The sequence below is a fragment of the Semicossyphus pulcher genome, unplaced genomic scaffold (assembly GCF_022749685.1).
Source record: "Semicossyphus pulcher isolate SPU_LCO1_2020_fin unplaced genomic scaffold, fSemPul1.0.p SCAF_24, whole genome shotgun sequence".
Taxonomy (NCBI): Eukaryota; Metazoa; Chordata; class Actinopteri; order Labriformes; family Labridae; genus Semicossyphus; species Semicossyphus pulcher.
The window spans coordinates 10,227,593-10,238,031 of NW_027211698.1; the positions used below are offsets into that span (position 1 = coordinate 10,227,593).

The following is a 10,439-nucleotide window of genomic DNA, read 5'->3' on the forward strand; positions in this document are numbered from 1 at the left end:
TACAAATACATCATACATTGATAAATACACTTGTTTTGTAGTCGGTAATATGTGTTTCCATAATGTATAAGCATTAAGCTAAGTAAGCATTTATCTGTTTCTGTCTCTCAATGGGCCTTTAAACTGGGAGGAGCATCCTGTGAACCATAGCTGTGCTGATAGCAGTGCTCTAAGTCCCCACTAAGAGGAGCTCCAATGTAAACAGCGGCTGATTCAGTCACAACATGATTCAGTCTACTGCAATATGCTAGAAATACAGTACCTGTTAGTTTCTCTTTCAATGCATTTTGACATTGTACACCAATCCTACTTGTAAAATATAGAAAGGTCTATTCACTCAGCATTTACACCCTGACACTAGAGTTCCCTTGAGCTGATAGTGACAGAAACAATGAGGCAAGAACGACAGCGCACTTTGTGATAAAATCATTTTATTAAAGATTCTCCCCAGAGAGGATATAAGGCCAGAACACATTAGGCTGCTGTGAGTGTCGGTTTGGTTCACTGAACACTCACACAGCTCTGCCAAGCACAGAATGGAGTCTATCAAAGTGGTTGTCTAGCGCTAAAAAAAACACCACACTAAACTCCTTCTGTCCAACAATGAAACGAGTGATTTTAATGGAATAAAGCTGCATTCAAGGGAACTAGGAAAAATGAGTTTGAATCCTTGTCAACACAGAAAATAAACTACGCAGATGAACTACATAATGTGTGAATCAAAAAGTCATCACCAGTCAAACCAACCGGCACCAAGGCCTGCCCACACTCAGCTAGTCAGTTGCATTAGATATAAAAGACGTATTTCAAAGAACACTACAACATGATTAAATAGACTGATGTCATCAGCGTAGTGAGTGAACATTCAGTACAATTAACTGTTTATAAAATGTACAAATAGAAAAGACCCTTAGCTAGCCATGTCATAATTTCACTACTGATTCATTATTACAACTAAAGACATATTTAATAAAGGAAGTAGATTAAAAAGGTGTATTTTATACACGGTGTGCCTACACTTGCAGTGTGAGGAGTTTACTAGGCTGTGGAAGCAGAAAACAAAGTGGATACATTGAATATCTTAATTTAGTTTTCTTTGAAGTTATGAATGGGTTTCATCAAGTAAGGCTTAAAGGTTAATTCTTATTTAATGCAAATTAGGTGTAATGTTTTCAGTTTAGCAATTTTCTTTTGCATAGTTTTTCATTCCATGTCAGCAAAAGGGCTAATGCCGGCTTGCTAACGTTTGTTAGCTGTAGCTTAAATCTCTGGTCCCGCACAATGTTTTTCTCAATATTAATAGTAAAACCTAAATTAAAACTGGGATTTATTACAACCTAAGTATTTGTGATTTTTTAAATCACTTGAGCTGAATTTGTCATGCAGTGTCAGCAGACAGTTGCTAATTCATGCTAGCTAACGTTTGTTAGCGGTTTACATTAGCTATAAATATTTGCTCTGGCTGAAGTCTCTGGTCCAGTGTTTTTCTCAATATTATTAGCAAAACTAAAATGAAAACTGGGGTTTATTACAACCTAAGTATTTTTTTTTAATTATTTCAGCTGGATTTCTCATGCAGTGTCAGCAGAAAGGGGCTTTTTCATGCTAGCTGATGTTTGTTAGCGGATTACATAAGCCAGAAATATTGTCTCTGTTCCCCCGTGAACTGTTTTTCTCAACATTAACAGCCAAACCTAAATGATAACCAAGTTTTATTTTTGTTATTTTTTAAAGTTACTTATGCTGAATTTGTCATGCAGTGTCAGCAGAAAGGGGTTAATTCATACTAGCTAACGTATGTTAGCTTAAATATTAGCTGCCATTGGAATCTGTGGTTCTATTCCACCTGCAGTGTTTCTCTTTCAAATAAGACTTTGACTTTGTTTTCAAACTGTCTGGTCATCTTACTGCTTGTTTTTGGTCCTGTACGTTCGACATTTTAAGATCTTTTTTCTTTCTTGTTGAGGAATTAGTCAGAAGAAAGCCCGCTACTGTCTGTAAGTTAAATACATGTACACAAAAACTGCTCCTTTGATGCATAAATCAATCGTGTAATTGAAAGTACGGTGTAATGTTCTGTAATTCATTGAAATGTTAACAATCAACATTAAGTTTGAGTTGCAAATTTCAGTGTATATTTATATTGGAAAGGTTGTAAAATTGAAGCCCTGTTTATAGACCTGATGATCTGTGCCAAAAAAAAGACTAATAGGTTGCTAATTCTCAACAATAATTCTCATTGTTCTACTTATTTAGTCTCTGCAGTGAACTTCCTGCCGTCGTCTCAAAAGTGGAAAAACAAAACAAAGAAATCATAAATTAATTCAGATTAAGACTTCTAGTAACTGGTAATCATTACTTTAAAAAGGATTATAATCAAGTTATGACGATGCAACCCAACCTGTGAGAGCACACGCATTTACACACATGCACACAGGTAATCAGCTGATGCAGAGATATCAAACTTATGAAGGAGTTGATGGATGTTTAGTATCAGTTTGGCCTATTTCCTGTTTACTTTTTATCACAGTTTACTTTTTATCTTGTTCTCTACTCTGTCCTTTTTCCCCCCAGCTCTTCCTCTTATTTGATTCGTTTTGCAACATCCAGATAAGCAAATTGAATCTCCTTCTCAGCCGGACAGGTTCTGGTGAACTCCTCCCTCTTATAGGCGCTGTTCAAGTACCTCCACACCCCCGTCATCTCTGCTGGGATCTCAAAGCCACGGTATTTCTTGGCTACAATCTGCAAACAATAATAATTGAGCAGGAGTTAGATTACATGAGTTGTGACCATTGGTTATGTTCATGTAGCAGTCAAAGATATTCTCAAAATTGTGAATGAACCTTGAGGATGTGTAGTTTAGGCAGCAGGTTGCAGTCGGCCAGGGTGAGCTCAGACCCGTCTAGGAAGCACCTGGAGGACTCGGGCACGTCTCCTGTGGCGTTAGCATCGATCTCCTCAGACATGGGAGTCCTCAGGAACTCATCAAGACGCTTGAGAGACTTTAGCAAGGCTTTCTCTAAACCTGAAGTTGGTAGGATACAGAGAGAAACAGTAGTAGTGATAATTTGATGGCCTCAATCTCTTGCCTCAACCAGGCCAACGTTTTTCGGCTTATTAAGTTGATATGTTGAATGTGTTAGTAAATTGACGCACACAACAAACGGAGCAACGTTAGCATTCATTATAAGACGTGCTGGTGTCCACCTATGGGATGTCCAATATCCATTCTTTTAGCTCCGTTTTAGTCTCCACCAACTACTGAGAATAATGTTTGGCTATTTAGCTGCTAAATGCTCTGTTATGTTTGTTAGCTAGTAGAAAACTATGTCAGACTTTCAGTGCAAAGGACTTATCAAATCTTTTGGCTAAGCTAGCAGTGCGGCCGGAGTGAAATAGCTCAACTATTTGATGGATTATCACCTTGTTATTAGCACTAATTCTCAAGTGTAAGCATGCTAGCATGTTAGCATTGTTGCTGTGCGCATTTAGTTCAAAGCAATCCGCAAGAAAGTCGCGTCTTTTGTGATTGCAGTGTAATGTTGGTAGAAAACGCTTAGCTTTCCATATTTCTCAGTACAATACTCTCTTTCTCTCCCTCTTACCTTCGTTGACGTCTTTCCGCGAATTTTTGATGTAAGCTGAGAACTTGGCAAACACGTCGATGCCAGCTGTGTTGGCCTCTGCATGTTTGGGAGCCAGTTTGGGATAGCTGGTGTTAAAAGCACATTAGAAAGTCAAGTGAACACCCCCTGAAGTCTTTTTTTTTTTTTGCCATAGGTATATAAGGAAATCCCACTTTAAGCCCCCTTTGTGCGATTAATTCATATTAATGTGAATTTTCGTGTGCGTTATGTCAGTGTGTGCTTCCGCACCGTGGTGGGGTAAGGTTTTCCTCCAGGAACTCCTCTATCATGTTAACGTCGACCTTGACCTCGCCATTAAATGTCACAAAAGGAGGGTTGGTTCCCGGAGCGAGGTCCTGCAGGTCGGCCGGCTTCCTGTCGACACAAAGCGAGATATGTTACGTAGACACTCAAAAAGGAAACAGAATTTTTCTCCTCTTTCCACAGATACTGAAGCAGAATTACATGACATACTTTCTGTTTCACATGAATGTGAATGTACAGAAAGTCATTCTGGTTGAAATAACAGAGCATAAAAGCTTTTCGCTCAATGCTCTGCCCTAAGGCCAAACTGCATTCAACTGCGAACAAGAAGCATAAAGGGCTGCAATCTAAAGATAGAACCGCATTCAGTTTAAGACTATGTGACGTGCAGCATATTACCGTTTGAGGTCCACAGTGGTGACGTTGAAGATGACTCCTTTAAGCCACAGGATCATAAAGAGCCTCTGGGAGAATGGACAGTTACCAATGCTTTCCCCGTCACTTCCCGCCTGCACACACACGGACGCACAGTAAGGAAAGTACAGCCTCACAAAGCCATTGACAGAAACATTGCATTTATGATACACGGAAATGTGTCTGCATTCATTAAACACATACACCCAAGATCGTATTGTTGTGTAGGCGCTAATGTTACTTCACATTTATGCACTGGGGAACAAAGCCTGCAGATTCTGTAACTAACGCATGCAGAGTGAATGATAAAATAAGCTTAGCTAAGCGCATCAACCTGTAGTAGATTGAAATCCTTTAATCAGTCGGATCCATTAGCACTTAAAACAACACTTAATGACTGGAAGAAATTTAGCACAAGCCTCATAACCTTGAGATCACTTTAAGAGAAGGTTAAAGTCCTTGAAAGTACACTGTAAAGACTCAGGAGAGGATGTCAGTGGTCAGCAAGTAGAGATGGGTCAGCCGAGCTAGCACTACTTCTAGCTAGCTAATCCATTACTAAGTGTACTAACCACTGATGGCTCAAAAGCCACTCTCAGCATACACTGGTTACGTTTCAAAGGCCATCAACAAGGAAGGGACCACCCCATGGACAAACTCTATCCGCTTGTTCCACTTTGAGATGTACACTCCAAAATGCTCGATGGTGGAGATGGTGGAGACCAAACCAAAGGTAAAAGAGGGTTAAAATTGGCCACGCATGGGTACTGTAAAAATAATCAGTCGAAAGCTTTGACGATGACTAGTCATAGCCCTTGTGAATATAATTAGCTATGGGGTGGAAATCGCAGGGTACCTCACAATAGGATACACGATACGTGGCCCCCGACAACGATGATATCACGATACAGCGATTCTGCGATATTATCTATCATAATGATACATCACAATATCTGATTAACTTCTTTTCCTGCCAATATATTTCCGTTCACGTTATCCTCATTCATGTCATAAGCACCACCGCAAGGAGTCACGGTGAGTCCAAATTCAAGGGGAGTCATGACAGCGATATATTGCCGTATCAATATTTTGTCCCACCCCTAATTAGGTAAGAATCTGTAAAAGTTTACAGCACCGCTTACCTTAACAAACAGCTCAATGGAAGGAAAGCCCAATTTTTTAACTGCAGTGTCATACAAAGACATGTTGGACAACCTAGTTCATTATTCCAAGTGGGTTAAAAACACTCAAAAGACTGCTCCAGTAGCCTTCAACAAATGCGAAAAGTAGGGCTTCTTCTCTAATACGCTATAATCCATAATAGAAATCCTGTCAAAAATCCAGCCTCATGTCTTTCTCTTCGTCCATTTGACTATTTGTCCATCTGCCTGCTCCTCGGACTGCTTGTTTTTTTTTGGTGCTTTCTCTGGTATGTCAGTGTGTCCACACACAATCACTCTTTGTCAGAACAAATAGTAAACACAGTCTCAAGGGAAGATGTGTGTCTGCTTGGATATTTATCACATTGTAGGGGCGGGGGGGGGACTGGTTCACAGAGAAAGCTAAGCATTATTTGGTCGATGTTTTGGTAAGGGTCCGTGTGGTTACACTTCTGGTGCTGCTCTTGAAGTGCTGAATTTGGCCAGCAGCTATATTCAACATGTGATATCACAGAATATCTACTGAAATCCTGTAATACACTGACTGTGTTTAGCCAGCCATATTTTAAAGATGGTGTGTTGTCTGTTAGCAACTAAGTTAATAAGCTAGCTAACCTAAACCTAGCTAACTAGCTTTTTCCCCAACCTGTCCACATCCCCATTAACAAAATGCCTTGGGTTAGAGTGAATGTCAAAGGTCAAAGAGCAGAGAAAATATTTAAAAAAGTTCAGAGCGATATGGCGACTAAATAGCGCTAGCTTCCTTTGTGTTAGCTGCTAAATTCATCAGCTGGCCTTGTCACCAAGCTTCTAGCAAGTTCGCCATGAGACTTAGACTGTTCGTTTTCTGCTGTGACTGGGGTTTAAGATTACCTAAATGTCACGATCTGATATGGGGTCAGCGTTAGTGTGAAGTTTGGAGGCTCAGAGCAGCTTTAAGAGTTCCTTCACTTTTCCGAGCAGTGGGCGGCAGTGGAATCTGTGCTCCATCACGAACGCACACAATGAATCCAGTGTGAACTTGTGTCGCAGCAGGGACGGAAAGATCTTTTTCACACCCACCGCAGATGAGATTCCTCTTTTGTTTCTGCTATTTTATTTCCGAGCTGGATAAATGACACTTGAAGCTGCTGACATTTGTAAATCTGTGTGTCTAGGCAGAAGCCAAAATCTTTTTCAGGATACATCAGAGTTAATCAGGAGAAAGTAAAGAGCTGCAATAAAATAGAGACGCTTCAGAGAGACCAGGAAGAAGTGTAATACCATTAGGTGTAAAGTAGCTTAAATCATTATTGTAGACCTTGAGTTTAATCAAACAATTCCCTCGAATTAAACTTTGCACACATATGTATGTATGTGTTCTTTCCAGCCACACTGCTCCCAGAGCGGTCAGCAAAAAAACCCCCAAAAAACAGCAGGCTAATCAGCTTACAGAGTGAGAATGTAGAGATTAACCCTGCATGCTTCTGGCTGCAGCATTCAGGCATTGCAGCCCTAAAGCTGGCTCCTGAGTGTAACACATGGCAATGACAGAAAGGACGCTATTTAATGACGAATCAAAATACTTGTGTACTGTAATCAAGCTATTTTGGAATGGTTGTTTTCATTGTCTCATATGAGGTGAAGCAGGTCTAACCTGTGTTTCTCAGATGCAGCTACACAATGCTTGAGCCTTCCTGTGATTTTTTCCATCTACCTCAGCCTGTGCTGCCAACAGAGCCCCTGACAAAGGAAGCCATTGTTTGACTCTGAGCTCCCACGGAGAACGAGCTTTTTGTGTGCACATGTGAAGCAGGGCTCAGATATTAGTGCATTTTTTCTTGTCGTTAAACCTCTCTGCTGGCCGCCAGAAGGCTGCCCTTTTATTCCCCCCTCAGTTGGGAATGCGCTGCTGAGCTGTAGAGCATAACTGACCTCTATGTGTGTGCAGATTTAGATGACACATACATCATTAGTTATGGTTAAGCACTCATGTTTAGGAGGTGGACTAAGCACTGATATAAGCTTTACAAAGGTCACCTTTCTAATCAACTATTACAGTGTGTTTCTAGTATTGTGTACACAGCCTTTGGATTGCATGCATGAGGCAATAGGCTACCATGCCTGGTGGATTAGGAAATCACTGTCTTAATGGGATAAGGCAGCAGATCAAGATGGGGCTTCTCTCTCACTTGCTCTTCCTCTCTATATCGCACACACAAGATTATGTGCCAATAAGGACAGCATCAATGCCAAAGAAAACCACATCACACCGGATTTGTAACTACCTGATTTTCACTTGTTCTGATATACTGTTTCTGTCCAGAGTACTGGCCAAAGTACACAACAAAAATTAAGTCTTTAGCTGGATTAAGTTTGGGCCAAAATGAAAGGATAAAGGTGCTTTTGTATTGTCTTGCCTTTTCTTGCTAGAGGTTACAGTGACTTTCCTAGTCCAGTGCTTTGCTGTTGGTTTTTTCACCAGTCGGCATGCCACGGGACTGCCTGGGCTCATGTCCATACCCCCGTAGCCAAAGTGGCTTGATTCAACAGCAGTCTAAATCCTGTGTTTGTGTTTTCCAGAGTCATGCTAATCTACTAATGAATGGTACTCCAAAAACTGTTCCAAGTTAACTGATTCAGTACTTTCCATTTGCTGCTATTTGGAGCAGCCCAAATTAGCCCAAGTAAGGCAGCCATGAATGGACCTCCACAGGCTCGCATTTGGGCTTCTAGTGCCCGAAAACAGGTCCACTGCCACTGTTGCAGTTGACACAGCTCTGCTGGCTCCCTTTGGCCAAACTTGTTCTCATCCCAGGTTGTCGGATACCGGGTTCTGCTAACCCCTTTGGCGTCTCATTCGGACGCACAAGGTATCCCTACATGCACCCAGTTATTTCTGTTTTATTCCTGTCTAACGTGCGATTAAGGCTAGAGAAAACATCAACTTTTGGTTTCACCACAGTCTCCTGGCCGAAGTTCCTAAGTTCCACCCCAAGCACGCTTTCTCTGTCTTCATACTTCATTACTTAGAGCAGGTTCTCCAAGCGACATGCAAACAGCCACTGAAAGGTACAATGAAGGTCTATAGGAGAAGGTAAGGGCTGTGATAAAGGGTTGGATTGTCAGTTGTCACCTGAGAGTTTTGTCTTCTACACCCGCTGCTATGGCTCTTGGTTTCAGTCATTATAGATGCAGCTCAATCCAGGGAAATGCTAGAACCATCAAACCGTTATGGTCTGTTACCTTGACCAAGGAACCATGGAGGAACCCTTTTTTTTCTGTGTTTATTAAGAGTAATTAACTGAGGTTGGACATACAGTATGCATTGGATCTATGGTTCATTACCTTGACATAGAGGGCGATCTCGTAGTCCTGGTCTGGGGGTGTTTTGTTGTTCATGTGTAAAGGCAGAGGGCTCTCCACCTTCTTACGAGAAACCAGTTTAACCTCCTCACTCTTCTCCTCTGTCATCTGCTCTTGCTGGGGGGTGTACGATTGGCCATCCTCCAAAAGCACCACTCGCTTTTTCTTCACCTGTTCGTCCCTCTTTTTGGTTCTGGCCAGGGTTTCATCCTTGATTACTGACTTCAGCTCTTTTATCCAGTCCAACTTCCTTGAGGATCTTTTCCTATCTGGTGATTTTGCCTCCCTCGCCAATTCCTTTCTTCCCCTCTCGGCTTGCCAGGCATCTTTTTTCACAGGCCTCAGTTCTTTCCTCCAGTCTTTCACCTTTGTTACTCTCTCTTCCTTGGGTTTATCTTTTTTAATCCAGTCAGTATCTTTTCTTCTGGTTGACAGCAGTCTTGGTGTGCCCAATTCTTCGTTCCCCAGTGGCAGTAGCTCATTACACAAGATGCCATTCTCCATTGCTTTCGTTAGTCCTTGAACTCTTTCATTTGTATCCAGCTCTACCTCTCTGTTGTCACCTTTTGGCTTCTCATCCATCTCTAACCGTCCTTGTTCCTCATCATTCTCCCTTTCATACTTTGTCTTGATTGTTGTGTCTTTAGAAGGAGCTGATGTGGTGGCAGGACTTTGTTCTTCAATTTCTTTTCTCGGGTTGTCGTATACCTCTTCAATCTCATCATCCAAAACAGTCACGGGCTCTTCTGCAAACTCCACCTCTTCCTCCATTTTTACTTCTGCTCTTCCTCCCTTTTCGTCCTCTACAAGGGCCGGTTCTCTTAAATCCATGTTTTCTCCCCAGTCTGTCCCTGCTTCTTTGAGGAGCTGCGAGGGATGCTCTTGCAAATCACCTCCCTCCTCTGTTGTGGACTCATTCTCCACCATTGAGACGTCTTCCTCAAGGTTCCCGGGTTCCACTTCGCTCTCTTCCTCAAGCTCAAAGGCCTCCTCTACCTGTTCGAAATCATCATCTTGCTGTGTTTCTAAAGGTGCCTCAAACACACTCTGCTTAACTGGTTCTGGAAGATCTACCTTATCCAGGGTTTCAACTTGAGCTATCTTCTGATACTCGTCCTCGCCCACTGACTTTCTAACATTATCACCCGTCCTCCTCACCTCTTCCACTCTCTGTCTTTCCCTATCGATCTTTGCTAGGGCATTAACCCCGACCTGTCGCATATACTCTTCCTCTCGCTCCTTCCTATTGATCTCTACCATCCTCGCATTCTCAATCCCAATCTCTGTCTGTACCTTCTCTGCAGATGGCACAAAGGCCAAGTCTTTGCCATCATCATCAGAGGCAGAATTTGCCCTTTCCAAAAACTTCTTGGTTCCCTCATCCTCAACTTTTGCCTCTCTGGGAACCTCGTGTTGCCATGTGATGTTACTATTAATGGACTCAACTCCCTGTTTGCTGAATTTTGAGTTGTCCTTCTCATCAATGTTTTTGATCTTATCTTCATTCTCTCTGATGAATTGATTGGTCTGATTGACTCCAACTTTGCTGGTACCAAACGCATCGAAGGGAATGCAATTGTCTTGGACAATCGAGGCTTGGCATATATCATCTTGAATGACTTGCTCT

At 41.9% G+C, this 10,439-nt stretch overlaps 1 protein-coding gene across 2 annotated transcripts; it reads right to left on the bottom strand.

Annotated features, from left to right (window-relative positions):
- Positions 1 to 2,442: 2,442 nt before the first annotated feature.
- On the bottom strand, positions 2,443 to 10,143 carry LOC138603446 (chloride intracellular channel protein 4). 2 transcript variants are annotated; one of them, XM_069675230.1, is made up of 7 exons: positions 10,096 to 10,143; positions 5,450 to 5,473; positions 4,293 to 4,402; positions 3,879 to 4,004; positions 3,609 to 3,715; positions 2,847 to 3,028; positions 2,443 to 2,745 (listed from the first exon to the last, which is right to left on the bottom strand). In XM_069675230.1, exons 1-7 carry the CDS (start codon positions 10,141 to 10,143, stop codon positions 2,584 to 2,586), a joined length of 759 nt encoding a protein of 252 aa, XP_069531331.1. In that variant the 3' UTR covers positions 2,443 to 2,583. The 2 variants fall into 2 exon arrangements, with proteins under 2 accessions (XP_069531331.1, XP_069531332.1); XM_069675231.1 differs by lacking the exon at positions 10,096 to 10,143 and having other exon boundaries at positions 2,847 to 3,022; positions 5,450 to 5,512.
- Positions 10,144 to 10,439: the final 296 nt, after the last annotated feature.

Coding starts and splice junctions, on each gene's coding strand:
- LOC138603446 (XM_069675230.1), bottom strand. CDS start 10,143: ATGGCAAAGACTTGGCCTTTGTGCCATCTGCAGAGAAGGTACAGACAG. Junction 3,716..3,878: donor GAAAACCTTACCCCACCACG/GTGCGGAAGCAC, acceptor TTTTAACACCAG/CTATCCCAAACTGGCTCCCA. Junction 3,029..3,608: donor GCGGAAAGACGTCAACGAAG/GTAAGAGGGAGA, acceptor TACCAACTTCAG/GTTTAGAGAAAGCCTTGCTA.